We start from the raw sequence: 27285 nt of genomic DNA, 5'->3' as shown, positions 1-27285 counted from the left end.
AAGCGGTACCGGCTCTGAGATCACCGGTACCGGCTCCGGGACCCCCGACACCCGCCCCGGCTTCACCGGCAGCAGCTTCCGATACCGGCCCCGGTCCACCGACACCGATCCCGGTCGCTCCGAACGCGCTGATCCCGGCCCGGACACCCCGACAGCGGCCCCGGTGCCGGACAGGCGGTGCCGGTGCCGGTGCCGATCCCGGGACAGGCGGTGCCGGTGCCGGTGCCGATCCCGACCCCGCCGGACCCCGGTAGCGGCTCCGGGCCCTCCTCACGGCCCCGCCCGGCCGCGCTTCCGCTTCCGCTTCTGTTCCGCTTCCGGCGCCGCTCCGGTTCCGGTTCCGGTGTCGGTTCCGGTTCCGGTGTCGGTTCCGGTGCCGCCATGCCCGAGGCGCTGTCGCTGCTGTGCCGGGTGTCCGCGCACCCCGAGTCCCGGTGCTGGGCCCTGGCCTGGAGCCCCAGCGGGGCCCTGCTGGCGTCCTGCGGCGGGGACCGCACCGTGCGGCTCTGGGGCCGCGAGGGTGAGCGGAACGGGGAAACCGGCACCGGGAACGGGGAAACCGGGACCGGGAACGGGAACGGGACCGTGCGGGTCTGGGGAAACCGGGAACGGGACCGCACCGTGCGGCTCTGGGGCCGCGAGGGTGAGCGGGAACGGGGAAACCGGGGAAACCGGGACCGGGAACGGGACCGGGAACGGGGAAACCGGGAACGGGAACGGGACCGTGCGGGTCTGGGGAAACGGGGAACGGGACCGGGGAAACCGGGACCGCACCGTGCGGCTCTGGGGCCGCGAGGGTGAGCGGAACGGGGAAACCGGGGAAACCGGGAACGGGAAAACCGGGGAAACCGGGAACGGGACCGCACCGTGCGGCTCTGGGGCCGCGAGGGTGAGCGGGAACGGCACCGGGAACGGGGAAACCGGGAACGGGAACGGGGAAACCGGGAACGGGAACGGGACCGGGAACGGGGAAACCGGGACCGTGCGGGTCTGGGGCCGCGAGGGTGAGCGGCACCGGCACCGGGAACGGGAACGGGAACGGGAACGGGACCGTGCGGGTCTGGGGAAACGGGGAACGGGACCGGGGAAACCGGGAACGGGAACGGGAAAACCGGGACCGCACCGTGCGGCTCTGGGGCCGCGAGGGTGAGCGGAACGGGGAAACCGGGGAAACCGGGAACGGGAACGGGACCGTGCGGGTCTGGGGAAACCGGGAACGGGAAAACCGGGACCGCACCGTGCGGCTCTGGGGCCGCGAGGGTGAGCGGCACCGGGGAAACCGGGGAAACCGGGACCGGGGAAACCGGGAACGGGACCGTGCGGGTCTGGGGAAACCGGGACCGGGACCGCACTGTGCGGCTCTGGGGCCGCGAGGGTGAGCGGAACGGGGAAACCGGGAACGGGAACGGGAACGGGGGAAACCGGGAACGGGACCGGGGAAACCGGGAACGGGGAAACCGGGACCGTGCGGCTCTGGGGAAACCGGGAACGGGACCGCACCGTGCGGCTCTGGGGCCGCGAGGGTGAGCGGCACCGGGGAAACCGGGGAAACCGGGGAAACCGGGAACGGGAACGGGACCGGGAACGGGACCGGGACCGTGCGGGTCTGGGGAAACGGGGAACGGGACCGCACCGTGCGGCTCTGGGGCCGCGAGGGTGAGCGGGAACGGGGAAACCGGGGAAACCGGGACCGGGGAAACCGGGAACGGGACCGGGACCGAGCGGGTCTGGGGAAACGGGGAACGGGACCGGGGAAACCGGGACCGCACCGTGCGGCTCTGGGGCCGCGAGGGTGAGCGGAACGGGGAAACCGGGGAAACCGGGAACGGGAACGGGGAAACCGGGACCGGGGAAACCGGGACCGTGTGGGTCTGGGGAAACCGGGAACGGGACCGGGGAAACCGGGACCGGGACCGCACCGTGCGGCTCTGGGGCCGCGAGGGTGAGCGGCACCGGGGAAACCGGGGAAACCGGGAACGGGAACGGGACCGAGCGGGTCTGGGGAAACGGGGAACGGGACCGGGGAAACCGGGACCGCACCGTGCGGCTCTGGGGCCGCGAGGGTGAGCGGAACGGGGAAACCGGGGAAACCGGGAACGGGAACGGGACCGGGAACGGGACCGGGACCGTGCGGGTCTGGGGAAACCGGGACCGGGACCGCACCGTGCGGCTCTGGGGCCGCGAGGGTGAGCGGCACCGGGGAAACCGGGGAAACCGGGGAAACCGGGAACGGGAACGGGGAAACCGGGACCGGGAACGGGACCGGGAACGGGGAAACCGGGAACGGGACCGGGGAAACCGGGAACGGGACCGGGAACGGGGAAACCGGGAACGGGACCGGGGAAACCGGGAACGGGGAAACCGGGACCATGCGGGTCTGGGGAAACCGGGAACGGGACCGCACCGTGCGGCTCTGGGGCCGCGAGGGTGAGCGGAACGGGGAAACCGGGGAAACCGGGACCGGGAACGGGAACGGGAAGGGGACCGTGCGGGTCTGGGGAAACGGGGAACGGGACCGGGGAAACCGGGACCGCACCGTGCGGCTCTGGGGCCGCGAGGGTGAGCGGCACCGGGGAAACCGGGGAAACCGGGAACGGGAACGGGAACGGGGAAACCGGGACCGGGAACGGGACCGTGTGGGTCTGGGGAAACCGGGACCGGGACCACACCGTGCGGCTCTGGGGAAACCGGGAACGGGACCGGGGAAACCGGGACCGCACCGTGCGGCTCTGGGGCCGCGAGGGTGAGCGGAACGGGGAAACCGGGGAAACCGGGAACGGGGAAACCGGGAACGGGGAAACCGGGAACGGGGAAACCGGGAACGGGAACGGGAAAACCGGGACCGCACCGTGCGGGTCTGGGGAAACCGGGAACGGGACCGCACCGTGCGGCTCTGGGGCCGCGAGGGTGAGCGGCACCGGCACCGGGAACGGGGAAACCGGGACCGGGAACGGGACCGGGAACGGGGAAAACGGGACCGGGAACGGGACCGTGTGGGTCTGGGGAAACCGGGAACGGGACCGGGGAAACCGGGACCGCACCGTGCGGCTCTGGGGCCGCGAGGGTGAGCGGGAACGGGGAAACCGGGGAAACCGGGAACGGGAACGGGGAAACCGGGAACGGGGAAACCGGGAACGGGGAAACCGGGGAAACCGGGAACGGGAACGGGGAAACCGGGAACGGGGAAACCGGGAACGGGACCGGGACCGTGCGGGTCTGGGGAAACGGGGAACGGGACCGGGGAAACCGGGACCGCACCGTGCGGCTCTGGGGCCGCGAGGGTGAGCGGGACCGGGGAAACCGGGGAAACCGGGAACGGGAACGGGACCCTGCGGGTCTGGGGAAACGGGGAACGGGACCGCACCGTGCGGCTCTGGGGCCGCGAGGGTGAGCGGCCCCGGCACCGGGAACGGGACCGGGAACGGGGAAACCGGGAACGGGGAAACCGGGGAAACCGGGAACGGGACCGGGGAAACCGGGGAAACCGGGAACGGGACCGCGGAAACCGGGAACGGGAATGGGACCAGGAACGGGGAAACCGGGACCGGGGAAACTGGGAACGGGACCGGGACCGCACCGTGCGGCTCTGGGGCCGCGAGGGTGAGCGGCACTGGGGAAACCGGGGAAACCGGGAACGGGGAAACCGGGAACGGGACCGAGGAAACCAGGACCGGGACCGGAGAAACCGGGACCGGAGAAACCGGGACCGGGACCCGGACCGTGAGGATGTGGGGCCGTGAGGGTGAGCGGGGACGGAAACGGAACCGGGACCGAACTGTGAGGGAGTGGGGAAACCGGGAACGGGACCGAACCGTCAGGGTGTGGGGCCGGGATGGTGAACGGGAACGGGGAAACCGGGAACGGGACCGACCCACGAGGGAGCGGGAAAACCGGGAATGGGAACGGGACTGAACCGTGAGGGAGCGGGAAAACCGGGAATGGGAACGGGACTGACCTGTGAGGGAGCGGGAAAACCGGGAAAACCGGGAATGGGAACGGGAAAACCGGGAATGGGAACGGGACCGACCCACGAGGGAGCGGGAAAACCGGGAATGGGAACGGGACTGACCCGTGAGGGAGCGGGAAAACCGGGAATGGGAACGGGACCGGGGCCGCGTGTGGGGCTGTCCCGAGTCCATCCCAGTGTGTCCCCTCGGTGTCCCCAATGTTCCCAGGCTCAGGCTGGGCAGGGATGGACACGGGGACAGCTCTGTCCCCTCAGTGTCCCCTCAGTGTCCCCTCAGTGTCCCCAATGTCCCCTCAGTGTCCCCTCAGTGTCCCCTCAGTGTCCCCAATGTCCCCTCAGTGTCCCCTCAGTGTCCCCAGGCTCGGGCTGGGCGTGCCGGGCGGTGCCGGGCAGGGATGGACACGGGGACAGCTCTGTCCCTGCTCTGTCCCCAGTGTCCCTGCTGTGTCCCCTCAGTGTCCCCAATGTCCCCTCAGTGTCCCCAATGTCCCCTCAGTGTCCCCTGTGTCCCCAGGCTCGGGCTGGGCGTGCCGGGCGGTGCTGGACACGGGGACAGCCCTGTCCCTTCGGTGTCCCCAATGTCCCCTCATTGTCCCCAATGTCCCCTCAGTGTCCCCTCAGTGTCCCCAGGCTCGGGCTGGGCGCGCCAGGCGGTGCTGGACACGGGGACAGCCCTGTCCCTGCTGTGTCCCCTCACTGTCCCCTCAGTGTCCTCTCAGTGTCCCCTCAGTGTCCCCAATGTCCCCTCAGTGTCCCCAATGTACCCTCAGTGTCCCCTGAGTGTCCCCAATGTCCCCTCAGTGTCCCCTGTGTCCCCAGGCTCGGGCTGGGCGTGCTGGGCGGTGCCGGGCAGGGATGGACACGGGGACAGCCCTGTCCCCTCAGTGTCCCCAATGTCCCCTCACTGTCCCTGGTGTCCCCAATGTCCCCTCAGTGTCCCCTCAGTGTCCCCAATGTCCCCTCAGTGTCCCCTCAGTGTCCCCTCAGTGTCCCCTCAGTGTCCCCAGGCTCGGGCTGGGCGCGCCAGGCGGTGCTGGACACGGGGACAGCCCTGTCCCTGCTGTGTCCCCTCAGTGTCCCCTCAGTGTCCCCTCACTGTCCCCTCAGTGTCCTCTCAGTGTCCCCTCAGTGTCCTCTCAGTGTCCCCTCAGTGTCCCCAATGTACCCTCAGTGTCCCCAGTGTCCCCAGGCTCGGGCTGGGCAGGGATGGACACGGGGACAGCTCTGTCCCTGCTCTGTCCCCAGTGTCCCTGCTGTCCCCTCGGTGTCCCAATGTCCCCAGGCTCGGGCTGGGCTATGCTGGGCAGGGATGGACACGGGGACAGCCCTGTCCCTGCTGTGTCCCCTCAGTGTCCCCTCAGTGTCCCCTCAGTGTCCACTCAGTGTCCCCAATGTCCCCTCAGTGTCCCCAATGTCCCCTCAGTGTCCCCTCAGTGTCCCCAATGTCCCCTCATTGTCCCCTCAGTGTCCCCAGGCTCGGGCTGGGCGTGCCGGGCGGTGCTGGACACAGGGACAGCCCTGTCCCCTCGGTGTCCCCAATGTCCCCTCAGTGTCCCCTCAGTGTCCTCAGTGTCCCCTCAGTGTCCCCTCAGTGTCCCTGCTGTCCCCAATGTCCCCTCAGTGTCCTCGGTGTCCCTGCTGTCCCCTCAGTGTCCCCTCAGTGTCCCCAGGCTCGGGCTGGGCGTGCCGGGCGGTGCTGGACACGGGGACAGCCCTGTCCCCTCAGTGTCCCCTGTGTCCCCTCGGTGTCCCCAATGTCCCCTCAGTGTCCCCTGTGTCCCCTCAGTGTCCCTGCTGTCCCCAATGTCCCCTCAGTGTCCTCGGTGTCCCTGCTGTCCCCTCATTGTCCCCTGTGTCCCCAGGCTCGGGCTGGGCGTGCCGGGCGGTGCTGGCCGATGGCCACCAGCGCACGGTGCGCAGGGTGGCGTGGTCGCCGTGCGGGCACTTCCTGGCCTCGGCCAGCTTCGACGGCACCACGTGCGTCTGGAGGCGCCACGAGCACGGCTTCGAGGTGCCACGCTGCCGCCGGGCCAGCCCGGCGTCCCCCGGGCCACCGGTGTCACCTGCGTGTCCCCTGTGTCACCTGTGTCACCTGTGTGCCCCCAGTGTCACCTGTGTCACCTGTGTCACTTCTGTGTCACCTCTGTCACCTGTGTGTCATCTGTGTGTCCCCTGTGTCATCAGTGTCACCTGTGTCACCTGTGTCACCTGTGTGTCACCTGTGTCACCTGTGTCACGTGTGTCATCTGTGTGTCATCTGTGTGCCACCTGTGTCACCTGTGTCACCTGTGTGTCACCTGTGTCACCTGTGTCACCTGTGTGTCACCTGTGTGTCACCTGTGTGTCACCTGTGTGTCACCTGTGTCATCTGTGTGTCACCTGTGTCACCTGTGTCATCTGTGTCACCTGGGTGTCCCCTGTGTCACCTGTGTCACCTGTGTGCCCCCAGTGTCACCTGTGTCACCTGTGTGTCGCCTGTGTGTCACCTGTGTGTCACCTGTGTGTCACCTGTGTCACCTGTGTCACCTGTGTCACCTGTGTGCCCCCAGTGTCACCTGTGTCACCTGTGTCACCTGTGTCACCTGTGTCACCTGTGTGTCACCTGTGTCACCTGTGTCACCTGTGTCACCTGTGTCACCTGGGTCACCTGTGTCACCTGTGTCACCTGTGTGTCACCTGGGTGTCACCTGTGTCATCTGGGTCACCTGTGTCACCTGTGTCACCCCAGTGTCACCTGGGTTCCACCTGTGTCACCTGTGTCCCCCCGGTGTCACCTGCGTCACTGGTGTCACCTGTGTGTCACCTGTGTCACCTGTGTCACCTGTGTGTCACCTGTGTCACCTGTGTCACCTGTGTGTCATCTGAGTGTCCCCGGTGTCACCTGTGTCATCTGTGTCACCTGTGTCACCTGCGTCATCTGTGTGTCACCTGTGTGTCACCTGTGTCATCTGTGTGTCACCTGTGTCACCTGTGTCACTTCTGTGTCACCTGTGTGTCCTCCTGGTGTCACCTGTGTCACCTGTGTCACCTGTGTGTCATCTGTGTTCCACCTGTGTGTCATTTGTGTCACCCCGGTGTCACCTGTGTCACCTGTGTGCCCCCAGTGTCACTTGGGTGTCACCTGTGTGCCCCCAGTGTCACCTGTGTCATCTGTGTCACCTGTGTCACCTGTGTCACCTGTGTCATCTGTGTGTCACCTGTGTGCCCCCAGTGTCACCTGTGTGTCACCTGTGTGTCACCTGTGTCATCTGGGTCATCTGTGTGTCGCCTGTGGTGTCACCTGTGTCACCTGTGTGTCCCCCCGGTGCCACCTGTGTCACCTGTGTCACCTGGGTGTCACCTGTGTGTCCCCCAGTGTCACCTGGGTTCCACCTGTGTGTCACCTGTGTGTCCTCCTGGTGTCACCTGTGTTACCTGTGTGTCATCTGTGTTCCACCTGTGTGTCACCTGTGTCACCTGTGTCACCCCAGTGTCACCTGTGTCACCTGTGTCACCTGTGTCACCTGTGTCATCTGTGTGTCACCTGTGTGTCACCTGTGTCATCTGTGTGTCACCTGTGTCACCTGTGTCACCCCAGTGTCACCTGTGTCACCTGTGTCACCTGTGTCACCTGTGTCACCTGGGTGTCACCTGTGTCACCTGTGTCATCTGTGTGTCACCTGTGTGTCACCTGTGTCATCTGTGTGTCACCTGTGTCACCTGTGTCACCCCAGTGTCACCTGTGCCCCCAGTGTCACCTGTGTCACCTGTGTCATCTGTGTGTCACCTGTGTCACCTGCATCACCTGTGTCACCTGTGTCACCTGCATCACCTGTGTGTCACCTGTGTCATCTGTGTCATCTGTGTCACTTCTGTGTCACCTGTGTCACCTGTGTCACCTGCATCACCTGTGTGTCACCTATGTCATCTGTGTCATCTGTGTCACTTCTGTGTCACCTGTGTCACCTGTGTCACCTGTGTGTCACCTGTGTCACCTGGGTGTCACCTGTGTCACCTGTGTGCCACCTGTGTGTCATCTGTGTCACCTGTGTCACCTGTGTGTCACCTGTGTCCCCTGTGTCACCTGTGTCATCTGTGTCATCTGTGTCATCTGTGTCACTTCTGTGTCACCTGTGTCACCTGTGTCACCTGTGTGTCACCTGTGTCACCTGTGTCATCTGTGTCATCTGTGTCACCTGTGTGTCACCTGTGTCACCTGTGTCACCTGTGTGTCACCTGTGTCACCTGTGTCACCTGTGTGTCACCTGTGTCACCTGTGTCATCTGTGTCATCTGTGTCACCTGTGTGTCACCTGTGTCATCTGTGTCACCTGTGTGTCACCTGTGTCACCTGTGTGTCACCTGTGTGTCACCTGTGTCATCTGTGTGTCACCTGTGTCACCTGTGTGTCACCTGTGTGTCACCTGTGTCATCTGTGTGTCACCTGTGTCACCTGTGTCACCCCAGTGTCACCTGTGTCACCTGTGTCACCTGTGTCACCTGTGTGTCACCTGCATGTCCCCGGTGTCACCTGTGTCATCTGTGTGTCATCTGTGTGTCACCTGTGTGTCACCTGTGTCACCTGTGTCACCCCAGTGTCACCTGTGTCACCTGTGTCACCTGTGTCACCTGTGTGTCACCTGCATGTCCCCGGTGTCACCTGTGTCATCTGTGTGTCATCTGTGTGTCACCTGTGTGTCACCTGTGTCACCTGTGTCACCTGGGTGTCACCTGTGTCACCTGTGTCCCCTGTGTCCCCTGTGTCACCTGTGTCACCTGTGTGTCACCTGTGTGTCACCTGTGTCCCCTGTGTCACCTGTGTCACCTGTGTCACCTGTGTCATCTGTGTCACTTCTGTGTCACCTGTGTGTCACCTGTGTGTCACCTGTGTCACCTGTGTCACCCCAGTGTCACCTGTGCCCCCAGTGTCACCTGTGTCACCTGTGTCATCTGTGTGTCACCTGTGTCACCTGCATCACCTGTGTGTCACCTGTGTCACCTGCGTCATCTGTGTGTCACCTGTGTCACCTGTGTGTCACCTGTGTCACCTGTGTGTCACCTGTGTCACCTGTGTCACCTGTGTCATCTGTGTGTCACCTGTGTCACCTGTGTCACCTGTGTCACCTGTGTCATCTGTGTCACTTCTGTGTCACCTGTGTCACCTGTGTGTCACCTGTGTGTCACCTGTGTCATCTGTGTCACCTGTGTCACCTGCGTCATCTGTGTGTCCCCTGTGTCATCAGTGTCACCTGTGTGTCACCTGTGTCACCTGCGTGTCCCCGGTGTCACCTGTGTCACCTGTGTCATCTCTGTGTCACCTGTGTCACCTGTGTGTCATCTGTGTGTCACCTGTGTCACCTGTGTGTCACCTGTGTCATCTATGTGTCACCTGTGTGTCACCTGTGTCATCTGTGTCACCTGTGTCACCTGTGTGTCACCTGTGTGTCACCTGTGTCACCTGTGTCACCTGTGTGTCACCTGTGTCACCTGCATCATCTGTGTGTCCCCTGTGTCATCAGTGTCACCTGTGTCATCTATGTGTCACCTGTGTGTCACCTGTGTCACCTGTGTGTCACCTGTGTGTCACCTGTGTCACCTGTGTCACCTGTGTGTCACCTGTGTCACCTGCGTCATCTGTGTGTCCCCTGTGTCATCAGTGTCACCTGTGTGTCACCTGTGTCACCTGCGTGTCCCCGGTGTCACCTGTGTCACCTGTGTCACCTGTGTCACTTCTGTGTCACCTGGGTTCCACCTGTGTGTTATCTGTGTCACCCCAGTGTCACCTCTGTGTCACCTCTGTCACCTGCGTGTCCCCGGTGTCAACTGTGTCACCTGTGTCATCTGTGTCACCTGTGTCACCTGTGTGCCCCCAGTGTCGCCTGTGTCACCTGTGTCACTTCTGTGTCACCTCTGTCACCTGTGTGTCATCTGTGTGTCCCCTGTGTCATCAGTGTCACCTGTGTCACCTGTGTCACCTGCGTGTCCCCGGTGTCACCTGTGTCACCTGTGTCACCTGTGTGTCACCTGTGTGTCACCTGTGTCACCTGTGTCACCTGGCTGTCACCTGTGTGTTATCTGTGTCACCTGCGTCATTTGTGTGTCACCTGTGTCATCTGTGTCACCTGTGTCACCTGTGTGTCACCTGTGTCACCTGTGTGTCATCTGTGTGTCCCCTGTGTCATCAGTGTCACCTGTGTCACCTGTGTCACCTGCGTGTCCCCGGTGTCACCTGTGTCACCTGTGTCACCTGTGTGTCACCTGTGTGTCACCTGTGTCACCTGTGTCACCTGGGTGTCACCTGTGTGTTATCTGTGTCACCTGCGTCATTTGTGTGTCACCTGTGTCATCTGTGTCACCTGTGTCACCTGTGTCACCTGTGTGTCACCTGTGTGTCACCTGTGTCATCTGTGTGTCACCTGTGTCACCTGTGTCATCTGTGTCACCTGGGTGTCCCCTGTGTCACCTGTGTCACCTGTGTGCCCCCAGTGTCACCTGTGTCACCTGTGTGTCGCCTGTGTGTCACCTGTGTGTCACCTGTGTGTCACCTGTGTCACCTGTGTCACCTGTGTCACCTGTGTGCCCCCAGTGTCACCTGTGTCACCTGTGTCACCTGTGTCACCTGTGTCACCTGTGTGTCACCTGTGTCACCTGTGTCACCTGTGTCACCTGTGTCACCTGGGTCACCTGTGTCACCTGTGTCACCTGTGTGTCACCTGGGTGTCACCTGTGTCATCTGGGTCACCTGTGTCACCTGTGTCACCCCAGTGTCACCTGGGTTCCACCTGTGTCACCTGTGTCCCCCCGGTGTCACCTGCGTCACTGGTGTCACCTGTGTGTCACCTGTGTCACCTGTGTCACCTGTGTGTCACCTGTGTCACCTGTGTCACCTGTGTGTCATCTGAGTGTCCCCGGTGTCACCTGTGTCATCTGTGTCACCTGTGTCACCTGCGTCATCTGTGTGTCACCTGTGTGTCACCTGTGTCATCTGTGTGTCACCTGTGTCACCTGTGTCACTTCTGTGTCACCTGTGTGTCCTCCTGGTGTCACCTGTGTCACCTGTGTCACCTGTGTGTCATCTGTGTTCCACCTGTGTGTCATTTGTGTCACCCCGGTGTCACCTGTGTCACCTGTGTGCCCCCAGTGTCACTTGGGTGTCACCTGTGTGCCCCCAGTGTCACCTGTGTCATCTGTGTCACCTGTGTCACCTGTGTCACCTGTGTCATCTGTGTGTCACCTGTGTGCCCCCAGTGTCACCTGTGTGTCACCTGTGTGTCACCTGTGTCATCTGGGTCATCTGTGTGTCGCCTGTGGTGTCACCTGTGTCACCTGTGTGTCCCCCCGGTGCCACCTGTGTCACCTGTGTCACCTGGGTGTCACCTGTGTGTCCCCCAGTGTCACCTGGGTTCCACCTGTGTGTCACCTGTGTGTCCTCCTGGTGTCACCTGTGTTACCTGTGTGTCATCTGTGTTCCACCTGTGTGTCACCTGTGTCACCTGTGTCACCCCAGTGTCACCTGTGTCACCTGTGTCACCTGTGTCACCTGTGTCATCTGTGTGTCACCTGTGTGTCACCTGTGTCATCTGTGTGTCACCTGTGTCACCTGTGTCACCCCAGTGTCACCTGTGTCACCTGTGTCACCTGTGTCACCTGTGTCACCTGGGTGTCACCTGTGTCACCTGTGTCATCTGTGTGTCACCTGTGTGTCACCTGTGTCATCTGTGTGTCACCTGTGTCACCTGTGTCACCCCAGTGTCACCTGTGCCCCCAGTGTCACCTGTGTCACCTGTGTCATCTGTGTGTCACCTGTGTCACCTGCATCACCTGTGTCACCTGTGTCACCTGCATCACCTGTGTGTCACCTGTGTCATCTGTGTCATCTGTGTCACTTCTGTGTCACCTGTGTCACCTGTGTCACCTGCATCACCTGTGTGTCACCTATGTCATCTGTGTCATCTGTGTCACTTCTGTGTCACCTGTGTCACCTGTGTCACCTGTGTGTCACCTGTGTCACCTGGGTGTCACCTGTGTCACCTGTGTGCCACCTGTGTGTCATCTGTGTCACCTGTGTCACCTGTGTGTCACCTGTGTCCCCTGTGTCACCTGTGTCATCTGTGTCATCTGTGTCATCTGTGTCACTTCTGTGTCACCTGTGTCACCTGTGTCACCTGTGTGTCACCTGTGTCACCTGTGTCATCTGTGTCATCTGTGTCACCTGTGTGTCACCTGTGTCACCTGTGTCACCTGTGTGTCACCTGTGTCACCTGTGTCACCTGTGTGTCACCTGTGTCACCTGTGTCATCTGTGTCATCTGTGTCACCTGTGTGTCACCTGTGTCATCTGTGTCACCTGTGTGTCACCTGTGTCACCTGTGTGTCACCTGTGTGTCACCTGTGTCATCTGTGTGTCACCTGTGTCACCTGTGTGTCACCTGTGTGTCACCTGTGTCATCTGTGTGTCACCTGTGTCACCTGTGTCACCCCAGTGTCACCTGTGTCACCTGTGTCACCTGTGTCACCTGTGTGTCACCTGCATGTCCCCGGTGTCACCTGTGTCATCTGTGTGTCATCTGTGTGTCACCTGTGTGTCACCTGTGTCACCTGTGTCACCCCAGTGTCACCTGTGTCACCTGTGTCACCTGTGTCACCTGTGTGTCACCTGCATGTCCCCGGTGTCACCTGTGTCATCTGTGTGTCATCTGTGTGTCACCTGTGTGTCACCTGTGTCACCTGTGTCACCTGGGTGTCACCTGTGTCACCTGTGTCCCCTGTGTCCCCTGTGTCACCTGTGTCACCTGTGTGTCACCTGTGTGTCACCTGTGTCCCCTGTGTCACCTGTGTCACCTGTGTCACCTGTGTCATCTGTGTCACTTCTGTGTCACCTGTGTGTCACCTGTGTGTCACCTGTGTCACCTGTGTCACCCCAGTGTCACCTGTGCCCCCAGTGTCACCTGTGTCACCTGTGTCACCTGCATCACCTGTGTGTCACCTGTGTCACCTGCGTCATCTGTGTGTCACCTGTGTCACCTGTGTGTCACCTGTGTCACCTGTGTGTCACCTGTGTCACCTGTGTCACCTGTGTCATCTGTGTGTCACCTGTGTCACCTGTGTCACCTGTGTCACCTGTGTCATCTGTGTCACTTCTGTGTCACCTGTGTCACCTGTGTGTCACCTGTGTGTCACCTGTGTCATCTGTGTCACCTGTGTCACCTGCGTCATCTGTGTGTCCCCTGTGTCATCAGTGTCACCTGTGTGTCACCTGTGTCACCTGCGTGTCCCCGGTGTCACCTGTGTCACCTGTGTCATCTCTGTGTCACCTGTGTCACCTGTGTGTCATCTGTGTGTCACCTGTGTCACCTGTGTGTCACCTGTGTCATCTATGTGTCACCTGTGTGTCACCTGTGTCATCTGTGTCACCTGTGTCACCTGTGTGTCACCTGTGTGTCACCTGTGTCACCTGTGTCACCTGTGTGTCACCTGTGTCACCTGCATCATCTGTGTGTCCCCTGTGTCATCAGTGTCACCTGTGTCATCTATGTGTCACCTGTGTGTCACCTGTGTCACCTGTGTGTCACCTGTGTGTCACCTGTGTCACCTGTGTCACCTGTGTGTCACCTGTGTCACCTGCGTCATCTGTGTGTCCCCTGTGTCATCAGTGTCACCTGTGTGTCACCTGTGTCACCTGCGTGTCCCCGGTGTCACCTGTGTCACCTGTGTCACCTGTGTCACTTCTGTGTCACCTGGGTTCCACCTGTGTGTTATCTGTGTCACCCCAGTGTCACCTCTGTGTCACCTCTGTCACCTGCGTGTCCCCGGTGTCAACTGTGTCACCTGTGTCATCTGTGTCACCTGTGTCACCTGTGTGCCCCCAGTGTCGCCTGTGTCACCTGTGTCACTTCTGTGTCACCTCTGTCACCTGTGTGTCATCTGTGTGTCCCCTGTGTCATCAGTGTCACCTGTGTCACCTGTGTCACCTGCGTGTCCCCGGTGTCACCTGTGTCACCTGTGTCACCTGTGTGTCACCTGTGTGTCACCTGTGTCACCTGTGTCACCTGGCTGTCACCTGTGTGTTATCTGTGTCACCTGCGTCATTTGTGTGTCACCTGTGTCATCTGTGTCACCTGTGTCACCTGTGTGTCACCTGTGTCACCTGTGTGTCATCTGTGTGTCCCCTGTGTCATCAGTGTCACCTGTGTCACCTGTGTCACCTGCGTGTCCCCGGTGTCACCTGTGTCACCTGTGTCACCTGTGTGTCACCTGTGTGTCACCTGTGTCACCTGTGTCACCTGGGTGTCACCTGTGTGTTATCTGTGTCACCTGCGTCATTTGTGTGTCACCTGTGTCATCTGTGTCACCTGTGTCACCTGTGTCACCTGTGTGTCATCTGTGTGTCACCTGTGTCATCTGGGTCACCTGTGCCACCTGTGTCACCCCAGTGTCACCTGGGTTCCACCTGTGTCACCTGTGTCCCTCCTGTGTGTCACCTGTGTCCCCCTGGTGTCACCTGCGTCACTGGTGTCATCTGTGTGTCACCTGTGTCACCTGTGTCACCTGTGTGTCATCTGTGTGTCACCTGTGTCACCTGTGTCACCTGTGTGTCACCTGTGTCATCTGGGTCACCTGTGTCACCTGCATCACCTGTGTGTCACCTGTGTCACCTGCGTCATCTGTGTGTCACCTGTGTCACCTGCATCACCTGTGTCACCCCCAGTGTCACCTGTGTGTCCTCCCAGTGTCACCTGTGTCACCTGTGTCACCCCCAGTGTCACCTGTGTGTCCTCCCAGTGTCACCTGGGTCACCTGCATCACCTGTGTGTCTCCTGGTGTCACCGGTGTCACCTGTGTGTCACCTGTGTCACCTGTGTGCCCCCAGTGTCACCTGTGTCACCTGTGTCACCTGTGTCATCTGTGTCACCTGTGTCACCTGTGTCACCTGTGTCATCTGTGTCACCTGTGTCACCTGTGTGCCCCCAGTGTCGCCTGTGTCACCTGCGTCATCTGTGTGTCACCTGTGTCACCTGTGTGTCACCTGTGTGTCACCTGTGTGTCATTTGTGTCACCTGTGTCACCTGTGTCACCTGTGTCACCTGTGTGCCCCCAGTGTCACCTGTGTCACCTGTGTCATCTGTGTGTCATCTGTGTGCCACCTGTGTCACCTGTGTCACTTCTGTGTCACCTGTGTCACCTGTGTCATCTGTGTGTCACCTGTGTCATCAGTGTCACCTGTGTCACCTGTGTGTCACCTGTGTCACCTGTGTCACCTGTGTCACCTGTGTCACCTGTGTCATCTGTGTGTCACCTGTGTCATCAGTGTCACCTGTGTCATCTGTGTGTCACCTGTGTCACCTGTGTCACCTGTGTCACCTGTGTGCCCCCAGTGTCACCTGTGTCATCTGTGTCACCTGTGTGTCACCTGTGTGCCCCCAGTGTCACCTGTGTCACCTGTGTAATCTGTGTGTCACCTGTGTCACCTGTGTGTCACCTGTGTGTCACCTGTGTCACCCCAGTGTCACCGGTGTCACCTCTGTGTCCCACCTACATGTCACCTGCGTGTCACCTGTGTGTCCCCCCGGTGTCATCTGTGTCACTTGCGTGTCACCTGCGTGTCACCTGCGTGTCACCTGTGTGTCCCCCCGGCGTCCCCCGGGTCACCTGTGTCATTTGTGTCACCCGTGCCCCCCCAGACCCTTTCCCACCCCCCAAAATCCCCCAAAATCCCCCCAAGGCCCCCTCAGATCCCTTCCCACCCCCCCAGATCCCCCCAAAACCCCCCCAAATCCCACCCAGACCCCCCAAAAATCCACCTGGACCCCGCAAATCCCCCCAGACCCCCCCAATCCCACACAGACCCTCCCAAACCCCCCAAAAATCCACCTGGACCCCAAAACACCCCCAAAGCCCCCCCAGACCCCCCCAAACCCCCCAAAAATCCACCTGGACCCCCAAAACCCCCCCAAACCCCCCCCAGACCCCCCCAAACCCCTTCCCATCCCCTCAGATCCCACCCAGACCCTCCAAAAATCCACCTGGACCCCCCAAATCCCCCCAGTCCCACACAAACCCCCCAAAAATCCACCTGGACCCCCCCAAATCCTCCCCAGACCCCCCAAAAATCCACCTGGACCCCCCAAACCCCCCCAAATTCCCCCCAGAATCCCCCCAATCCCACACAGACCCCCCCAAACCCCCCAAAAATCCACCTGGACCCCCCCAAAACCCCCCCAAATCCCCCCCAGACCCCCCCCAAACCCCTTCCCATCCCCCCAGATCCCACCCAGACCCTCCAAAAATCCACCTGGACCCCCCAAATCCCCCCAGTCCCACACAAACCCCCCAAAAATCCACCTGGACCCCCCCAAATCCTCCCCAGACCCCCCAAAAATCCACCTGGACCCCCCAAACCCCCCAAATCCCCCCCAGACCCCCCCAAACCCCTTCCCATCCCCCCAAATCCCCCCCAACCCCCCCAGACCCCACCAAACGCCCCCCCAAACCCCCCAAAAATCCACCTGGACCCCCCAAATCCCCCAAATCGCCCCCAGACCCCCCTAAACCCACACAGACCCCCCCAAACGCCCCCCCAAACCCCCCAAAAATCCACCTGGACCCCCAAAACCCCCCCAATTCCCCCCAGACCCCCACAAACTCCCCAAAAATCCACCTGGACCCCCAAAACCCCCCCAAATCCCCCCCAAACCCCCCAAAAATCCACCTGGACCCCCCAAATCGCCCCCAGACCCCCCCAATCCCACACAGAACCCCCCAAATGCCCCCAAAATCCACCTGGACCCCCCCAATTCCCCCCAAATCCCCCCCAGACCCCCCCAAACCCCCCAAAAATCCACCTGGACCCCCCAAATCCCCCCAGACCCCCCAAACCCCCCAAAAATCAACCCGGACCCCCCCAAACTACCCCAATTCCCCCCAAATCGCCCCCAGACCCCCCAAACGCCCCCCCAAACCCCCCAAAAATCCACCTGGACCCCCCGAACCCCCCCAAATCCCCCCCAGACCCCCCCAAAAATCCACCTGGACCCCCAAAACCCCCCCAATTCCCCCCAAATCCCCCCCAGACCCCCCCCAAAAATCCACCTGGACCCCCCAAATCCCCCCCAAATCCCCCCCAGACCCCCCCCAAAAACCCACCTGGACCCCCAAAACCCCCCAATTCCCCCAAATCCCCCCCAGACCCCCCCCAAAAACCCACCTGGACCCCCAAAACCCCCCCAATTCCCCCAAATCCCCCCCAGACCCCCCCCAAAAACACACCTGGACCCCCAAAACCCCCCAATTCCCCCAAATCCCCCCCAGACCCCCCCCAAAAACCCACCTGGACCCCCAAAACCCCCCCAAATCCCACCCAGACCCCCCCAAACTCCCCAAAAATCCACCTGGACCCCCCCCAAATTCCCCCAAATCCCCCCCAAACTCCCCAAAAATCCACCTGGACCCCCCAAATCGCCCCCAGACCCCCCCAAACCCACACAGAACCCCCCCAAACGCCCCAAAAATCCACCTGGACCCCCCCAATTCCCCCCAAATCCCCCCCAGACCCCCCCAAACCCCCCAAAAATCCACCTGGACCCCCCAAATCCCCCCAAATCCCCCCAGACCCCCCAAACGCCCCCCAAACTCCCCAAAAATCAACCCGGACCCCCCCCAAACTACCCCAATTCCCCCCAAATTGCCCCCAGACCCCCCCAAACGCCCCCCCAAACCCCCCAAAAACCCACCTGGACCCCCCGAACACCCCCAAATCCCCCCCAGACCCCCCCCAAAAATCCACCTGGACCCCCCAAATCCCCCCCAAATCCCCCCCAGACCCCCCCCAAAAACCCACCTGGACCCCCAAAACCCCCCCAATTCCCCCAAATCCCCCCAGACCCCCCCAAAAACCCACCTGGACCCCCAAAACCCCCCCAATTCCCCCCCAAATCCCCCCCAAACTCCCCAAAAATCCACCTGGACCCCCCAAACCCCCCCAATTCCCCCAAATCCCCCCCAGACCCCCCCCAAAAACCCACCTGGACCCCCAAAACCCCCCCAATTCCCCCCAAATCCCCCCGTGCCCCCGTGCCAGCGTGCCCGGTCCCCACAGGTGGTGGCCACGCTGGAGGGGCACGAGAACGAGGTGAAGTCGGTGGCCTGGGCACCCTCGGGGTCACTGCTGGCCACCTGCAGCCGCGACAAGAGCGTCTGGGTCTGGGAGGGTGAGTGACCACTGACCACTGACCACTGACCACTGTGACCACTGTGACCACTGTGACCACAGTGACCACAGTGACCACTGTGACCACTGACCACTGACCACAGTGACCACTGTGACCACTGACCACTGACCACTGACCACTGTGACCACTGACCACTGACCACAGTGACCACTGACCACTGTGACCACTGACCACTGACCACTGATCCCCTGGGCACCCTCGGGGTCACTGCTGGCCACCTGCAGCCGCGACAAGAGCGTCTGGGTCTGGGAGGGTGAGTGACCACTGACCACTGACCACTGTGACCACTGTGACCACAGTGACCACTGACCACTGACCACTGTGACCACTGTGACCACTGACCACAGTGACCACTGACCACAGTGACCACAGTGACCACTGACCACACTGACCACACTGACCACTGACCACTGTGACCACTGACCACTGACCACAGTGACCACTGACCACTGTGACCACACTGACCACAGTGACCACTGACCCCCCTGGGCACCCTCGGGGTCACTGCTGGCCACCTGCAGCCGCGACAAGAGCGTCTGGGTCTGGGAGGGTGAGTGACCACTGACCACTGACCACTGTGACCACTGTGACCACTGACCACTTTGACCACTGACCACTGACCACTGTGACCACACTGACCACTGACCACAGTGACCACTGACCACAGTGACCACAGTGACCACTGACCACACTGACCACACTGACCACTGACCACTGTGACCACTGACCACTGACCACAGTGACCACTGACCACTGTGACCACACTGACCACTGACCACAGTGACCACTGACCACAGTGACCACAGTGACCACTGACCACAGTGACCACAGTGACCACTGACCACAGTGACCACTGTGACCACTGACCACTGTGACCACTGACCACTGACCACTGACCACAGTGACCACTGTGACCACTGACCACTGTGACCACTGACCACTGTGACCACACTGACCACTGACCACTGACCACAGTGACCACTGTGACCACTGACCACTGACCACTGACCACTGACCACACTGACCACAGTGACCACTGACCACAGTGACCACTGACCACTGACCACTGAGACCACTGACCACACTGACCACTGTGACCACTGTGACCACTGACCACTGACCACAGTGACCACAGTGACCACTGACCCCCTGGGCACCCTCGGGGTCACTGCTGGCCACCTGCAGCCGCGACAAGAGCGTCTGGGTCTGGGAGGGTGAGTGACCACTGACCACTGACCACTGACCACTGTGACCACTGTGACCACTGTGACCACTGACCACAGTGACCACTGACCACAGTGACCACAGTGACCACTGACCACAGTGACCACACTGACCACACTGACCACAGTGACCACTGACCCCCCTGGGCACCCTCGGGGTCACTGCTGGCCACCTGCAGCCGCGACAAGAGCGTCTGGGTCTGGGAGGGTGAGTGACCACTGACCACTGACCACTGTGACCACTGTGACCACTGACCACTTTGACCACTGACCACTGACCACTGTGACCACACTGACCACTGACCACAGTGACCACTGACCACAGTGACCACAGTGACCACTGACCACAGTGACCACTGTGACCACTGACCACAGTGACCACTGTGACCACTGACCACAGTGACCACTGACCACTGTGACCACAGTGACCACACTGACCGCTGCCTGCTGTCCCCGCAGTGGACGAGGAGGAGCAGGAGTTCGAGTGTGTCAGCGTGCTGAGCGCCCACAGCCAGGACGTCAAACACGTGGTGTGGCACCCCAGCCAGGAGGTGGGGACACCTGGGGACACCCGGGGGGACACCTGGGGACACCTGGGGACACCCGGGGGGACACCTGGGGACACCCGGGGGGACACCTGGGGACACCTGGGGGGACGCCGGGGGGACACCTGGGGACACACCCAGGGGACATGGGGACACACCTGGGGACACCTGGGGACACCCGGGGGGACACCTGGGGACACACCCAGGGGACATGGGGACACACCTGGGGACAGCTGGGGACACCCGGGGACAGCTGGGGGGCACAGGGGCACACCCAGGGGACATGGGGACACCTGAGGGGACACAGAGACACACCCAGGGGACATGGGGACACACCTGGGGACACCTGAGGGGACACCTGGGGACACCTGGGGGGACACCGGGGGGACAGCTGGGGACACACCCAGGGGACATGGGGACACCTGGGGACACCCGGGGGGACACAGAGACACACCCAGGGGGGACATGGGGACACACATGGGGACACCTGGGGACACCCGGGGACAGCTGGGGGACACCTGGGGACACACCCAGGGGACATGGGGACACACATGGGGACACCTGGGGACACCCAGGGGCAGCTGGGGGACACAGGGACACACCCAGGGGACATGGGGACACACCTGGGGACAGCTGGGGGGACACGGGGACACACCTGGTGGGACATGGGGACACCTGGGGGGAAATGGGGATACACCTGGGGGGACAAGGGGACACACCTGGGTCACACCTGGAGACAGCTGGGGGGACATGGGGACACCCGGTGGGGACATGGGGACACCTGAGGGGACAAGGGGACACACCTGGGGACAGCTGGGGGGACACGGGGACACACCTGGGGGGACGCGGGGACACCCGGGGGGACATGGGGACACCTGGTGGGACATGGGGACAGCTAGGGGACACGAGGACACACCTGGGGACAGCTTGGGGGACACAGGGACACACCTGGGGGGACATGGGGACACACCTGGGTCACACCTGGGGACAGCTGGGGGGACATGGGGACACCCCTGGGGACACCTGGGGACACCTGGGGACACCCGGGGGGACACAGGGACACCCTGGGGGGACATGGGGACACCTGGGGAAACACCCAGGGGACATGGGGACACCTGAGGGGACACAGGGACACACCCAGGGGACATGGGGACACCTGAGGGGACACAGGGACACACCCAGGGGACATGGGGACACACCTGGGGACACCTGGGGGGACACAGGGACAGCTGGGGGGACATGGGGACACCTGGGGACAGCTGGGGACACCTGGGGAAACACCCAGGGGACATGGGGACACCTGAGGGGACACAGGGACACACCCAGGGGACATGGGGACACCTGAGGGGACACAGGGACACACCCAGGGGACATGGGGACACACCTGGGGACACCCTGGGGGGACACGGGGACACCCTGGGGGGACATGGGGACACCTGGGGGGACATGGGGGACACAGGGACACAGGTGGGGGGACATGGGGACACCCTGGGGGGACATGGAGGACACAGGGACACAGCTGGGGGGACATGGGGACACCTGGGGGGACATGGGGACAGCTGGGGGGACACACGTGGGGGGACAAGGGGACAGCCGGGGACACCTGGGGACACCTGAGGGGACACAGGGACACACCCAGGGGGGACATGGGGACACACCTGGGTCACACCTGGGGATAGCTGCGGGACATGGGGACACCCAGAGGGACATGGGGACACCCTGGGACTCCTGGGACACAGCTGGGGACAGCTGGGGGGACACGGGGACACCCCTGGTGGGACAGCTGGGGGGACACGGGGACACCCCTGGTGGGACAGCTTGGGGGACATGGGGACACCCCTGGGGGGACAAGGGGACACACCTGGGTCACACCTGGGGACAGCTGGGGGGACACGGGCACACCCCTGGGGACACCCCAAACTCCCACAGGGACCCCAGAGATGCCCAAACCCTGCCAGGGTCCCATTCCTGTCCCCAGTGTCCCCAGGGATGTCCCCAGGGATGTCCCCAGCTGCTGGCCAGTGCTGGCTACGACGACACGGTGTGATCCTGGTGTCCCCAATGTCCCCAATGTCCCCAAGCCCCTCAATGTCCCCAATGTCCCCACCGGTGTCCCCAGCTGCTGGCCAGTGCTGGCTATGACGACACGGTGTGATCCCAGTGTCCCCAATGTCCCCAATGTCCCCAATGTCCCCACCGGTGTCCCCAGCTGCTGGCCAGTGCCAGCTACGACGACACGGTGTGATCCCGGTGTCCCCAGTGTCCCAATCCCCCCGCTGTCCCCAGTGTCCCCAAGCCCCTCAATGTCCCCAATGTCCCCAACGGTGTCCCCGCCGGTGTCCCCAGCTGCTGGCCAGTGCCAGCTACAACGACACGGTGTGATCCCAGTGTCCCCAGTGTCCCCAATGTCCCCGCCGGTGTCCCCAATGTCCCCAAGCCCCTCAATGTCCCCCAATGTCCCCACCGGTGTCCCCAGTGTCCCAATCCCCCCCAGTGTCCCCAATGTCCCCAAGCCCCTCAATGTCCTCAATGTCCCCAACGGTGTCCCCGCCGGTGTCCCCAGCTGCTGGCCAGTGCCAGCTACGACGACACGGTGTGATCCCAGTGTCCCCAGTGTCCCAATCCCCCCAGTGTCCCCAGTGTCCTCAATGTCCCCAATGTCCCCAGGGATATCCCCAGGGATGTCCCCAGCTGCTGGCCAGTGCCAGCTACGACGACACGGTGTGATCCCGGTGTCCCCAGTGTCCCCAATGTCCCCGCCGGTGTCCCCAATGTCCCCAAGCCCCTCAATGTCCCAATGTCCCCAACGGTGTCCCCGCCAGTGTCCCCAGTGTCCCCAATCCCCCCAGTGTCCCCAATGTCCCCAAGCCCCTCAATGTCCCCAATGTCCCCACCGGTGTCCCCAGTGTTCCAATCCCCCCGCTGTCCCCAATGTCCCCAAGCCCCTCAATGTCCCCAATGTCCCCAATGTCCCCGTCGGTGTCCCCAGCTGCTGGCCAGTGCCAGCTACGATGACACGGTGTGATCCCAGTGTCCCCAATGTCCCCAATCCCCCCGCTGTCCCCAGTGTCCCCAGTGTCCCCAATGTCCCCAGGGATGTCCCCAGTGTGCCCAGCTGCTGGCCAGTGCCAGCTACGATGACACGGTGTGATCCCAGTGTCCCCAGTGTCCCCAGTGTCCCAATCCCCCCACTGTCCCCAATGTCCCCAAGCCCCTCAATGTCCCCAATGTCCCCACCGGTGTCCCCAGTGTCCCAATCCCCCCGCTGTCCCCAGTGTCCCCAAGCCCCTCAATGTCCCCAATGTCCCCAACGGTGTCCCAGTGTTCCAATCCCCCCGCTGTCCCCAGTGTCCCCAAGCCCCTCAATGTCCCCAATGTCCCCAACGGTGTCCCCGCCGGTGTCCCCAGCTGCTGGCCAGTGCCAGCTACGACGACACGGTGCGCCTGTACCGCGAGGACGAGGACGACTGGGTGTGCTGTGCCACCCTGGAGGGACACACGTCCACCGTGTGGGCGGTGGCCTGGGAGCGCTCCGGCCAGCGCCTCGTGTCCTGCAGCGATGACCGCACCCTGCGCGTGTGGCAGCGCGCCCCGGGACACGGTGAGGGACGGGGACACGGGGACAGGGGGACAGGGGGACACGGGGGACAGGGACATTGATACATTGGGGACATGGGGACAGGGACATGGGGATAGGGACATGGGGACATTGGGGACAGGGGGACGGGGACATGGGACAGGGACATGGGGATAGGGACATGGGGACATGGGGACATGGGGACACAGGGACAGGGACATGGGGACATGGGGACATGGGGATAGGGACATGGGGACATTGGGGACATGGGGACATGGGGACAGGACATGGGGATAGGGACATGGGGACATGGGGACACAGGGACAGGGACATGGGGACATGGGGATAGGGACATGGGGACATTGGGGACAGGGACACGGGGACATGGGGACAGGGGGACAGGGACTCGTGTCCTGCAGCGATGACCGCACCCTGCGCGTGTGGCAGTGCGCCCCGGGACACGGTGAGGGACGGGGACACGGGGACAGGGGGACAGGGACATGGGGATATGGGGACATGGGGACATTGGGGACAGGGACACAGAGACATTGGGGACATTGGGACATGGGGACAGGACATGGGGACATAGGGACATTGGGGACATGGGGACAGGGACATGGGGACAGGGACATGGGGACATTGGGGACATGGGGACAGGGACATGGGGACAGGGACACGGGGACAGGGACATGGGGACATTGGAGACAGAGACAGGGGGACATGGGGATAGGGACATTGGGGACATTGGGACATGGGGACAGGACATGGGGACATGGGGACATTGGGGACATGGGGACAGGGACATGGGGACAGGGACATGGGGACATTGGGGGACATGGGGACAGGGACACGGGGACCGGGACATGGGGACATTGGAGACAGAGACAGGGGGACATGGGGATAGGGACATTGGGGACATTGGGACATGGGGACAGGACATGGGGACATGGGGACGTTGGGGACAGGGACATGGGGACATTTGGGACAGGGACATGGGGACATTGGGACATGGGGACATTTGGGACATTGGGACATGGGGACATTGGGGACATGGGGACATGGGGACATTGGGACATGGGGACATTGGGGACATGGAGACAGGGACATGGGGACATGGGGACATTGGGGACAGGGACATGGGGACATTGGGACATGGGGACATTGGGACACGGGGACATTTGGGACATAGGGACATTGGGACACGGGGACATTGGACACGGGGACATGGGGGACATTGGGGACATGGGGACATGGGGACATGGAGACATTTGGGACATGGGGACATTGGGGACATGGGACATTGGGGACATGGAGACATTTGGGACATGGGGACATTGGGGACATGGGGACATTGGGGACATGGAGACATTTGGGACATGGGGACATTGGGACATGGGGACAGGGACACGGGGACATTGGGACATGGGGACAGGGACACGGGGACATTGGGGACAGGGACATGGGGACATTGGGGACATGGGGACATGGGGACATTGGGGACATGGAGACAGGGACATGGGGACATTGGGACATTGGGGACAGGGACATGGGGACATTGGGGTCATGGAGACATTTGGAACATGGGGACATTGGGACATGGGGACAGGGACACGGGGACGTTGGACACGGGGACATGGGGACATTGGGGACATGGGGACATGGGGACATTGGGGACGTTGGGGACATTGGGGACATGGGGACATTGGGACATGGGGACATTGGGACAGGGGGACATGGGGACATTGGGACATGGGGACATGGGGACATTGGGGACATGGGGACGTTGGGGACAGGGACTCGTGTCCTGCAGCGATGACCGCACTTTGCGGGGTTGGACACCCCAATGTCCCCAGGCGGTGGCACGGAGCACAGCTGGCAGTGTGCGTGCCAATGTCCCCAGTGATGTCCCCAATGTCCCCAGTGATGTCCCCAGTGATGTCCCAATGTCCCCAGTCATGTCCCCAATGTCCCCAGTGATGTCCCCAATGTCCCCAATGATGTCCCCAATGTCCCCAATGTCCCCAGTCATGTCCCCAATGTCCCCAGTGATGTCCCCATGTCCCCAGTGATGTCCCCAGTGATGTCCCCATGTCCCCAGTGATGTCCCCATGTCCCCAGGCGGTGGCACGGAGCACAGCTGGCAGTGTGTGTGCACCCTGTCCGGGTACCACGGGCGCAGCATCTACGACGTGGCCTGGTGAGCACCGGGGACATTGGGGACATTGGGGACACCGGGGACACTGGGGACACCGGGACATTGGGGACACCTGGGGACATTGGGGACACCGAGGACACCTGGGGACACCGGGGACATTGGGGACACCGGGGACACTGGGGACACCGGGGACAATGGGGACATTGGGGACACCAGGGACACCTCCCCAGGGCCCTGTCCCCTCCCTGATGCCACCTGTGCCCCACAGGTGCCACCTGTGGGCCCCTCCTTGTCCCCTGTCCCCCCAGGTGCCACCTGTCCCCTGTCCTTGTCCTTGCCCAGGTGCCACCTGTCCCCTGTCCTTATCCCTGCCCAGGTGCCACCTGTCCCCTGTCCCCTGTCCTTGCCCAGGTGCCACCTGTCCTTGCCCAGGTGCCACCTGTCCCCTGTCCCATGTCCCTGCCCAGGTGCCACCTGTCCCCTGTCCTTATCCCTGCCCAGGTGCCACCTGTCCCCTGTCCCATGTCCTTGCCCAGGTGCCACCTGTCCTTGCCCAGGTGCCACCTGTCCCCTGTCCTTGCCCAGGTGCCACCTGTCCTCTGTCCTTGTCCCTTCCCAGGTGCCACCTGTCCCATGTCCTTGCCCAGGTGCCACCTGTCTTTGCCCAGGTGCCACCTGTCCCATGTCCTTGCCCAGGTGCCACCTGTCCCCTGTCCCCAGTCCCTGCCCAGGTGCCACCTGTCCCATGTCCTTGTCCCTGCCCAGGTGCCACCTGTCCTTGCCCAGGTGCCACCTGTCCCATGTCCTTGCCCAAGTGCCACCTGTCTTTGCCCAGGTGCCACCTGTCTTTGCCCAGGTGCCACCTGTCCCCTGTCCTTGCCCAGGTGCCACCTGACGGGCGCGGTGGCCACGGCGTGCGGTGACGACGCCGGTGCGCGTGTTCGAGGAGGTGGCCCCGGCGTCCCCGGGGCTCGCCGGTGACCTTCGGCCTGGCGGCCCACGTGCCGCGGGCGCACGCGCAGGACGCCAACGGCGTGGCCTGGCACCCGCGGGAGCCGGGGCTGCTGGCGTCCTGCGGCGACGACGGCGACATCGCCTTCTGGCACTACCAGCGCCCCGAGGGCCTCTGAGGGACACGGGACAACGAGGGCACCTCCAGGAACCTCCTGTGGCCTCCAGGATCATCCAATGTTCTCCAGAACTTTCTGTGGGCTCCAGAACCTCCTGTGGCCTCCAAGAACGTCCTGTGGCCTCCAGGACACCTCGGGGACCTCCAGGAATCTCCTGGGGCCTCCAGCGTCACCCAATGTTCTCCAGAACCTCCCCCCATGGTCTCCAGAAGGTTCCTCTGTCCTCCAGGACCTCCAGGAACCTCCTGGGGCCTCCAGGACACCTCGGGGACCTCCAGGAATCTCCTGGGGCCTCCAGCATCACCCAATGTTCTCCAGAACCTCCCCCCATGGTCTCCAGAAGGTTCTTCTGTCCTCCAGGACCTCCAGGAACCTCCTGGGGCCTCCAGCGTCACCCAATGTTCTCCAGAACCTCCCCCTATGGTGTCCAGAAGGTTCCTCTGTCCTCCAGGAATCTCCTGTGGCCTCCAGGATCACAATGTT

At 62.5% G+C, this 27285-nt stretch overlaps 1 protein-coding gene across 1 annotated transcript; it reads left to right on the top strand.

Annotated features, from left to right (window-relative positions):
• The first annotated feature begins 323 nt into the window (after positions 1-323).
• LOC137463470 (probable cytosolic iron-sulfur protein assembly protein CIAO1) lies at positions 324-26838 on the top strand. Its single transcript, XM_068174689.1, is given in 8 exon segments — positions 324-520; positions 5830-5978; positions 18040-18151; positions 19855-19946; positions 23349-23541; positions 25636-25714; positions 26557-26611; positions 26614-26838. Coding segments are annotated over 8 exon segments (1008 nt in total). The 5' UTR covers positions 324-381; the 3' UTR covers positions 26803-26838.
• Positions 26839-27285: the final 447 nt, after the last annotated feature.

This window comes from Anomalospiza imberbis, chromosome 28, assembly GCF_031753505.1.
Source record: "Anomalospiza imberbis isolate Cuckoo-Finch-1a 21T00152 chromosome 28, ASM3175350v1, whole genome shotgun sequence".
NCBI lineage: Eukaryota > Metazoa > Chordata > Aves > Passeriformes > Viduidae > Anomalospiza > Anomalospiza imberbis.
The sequence above is the reverse complement of the archived record's forward strand: the minus strand, read 5'-3'. Positions and strand labels throughout refer to the sequence as shown.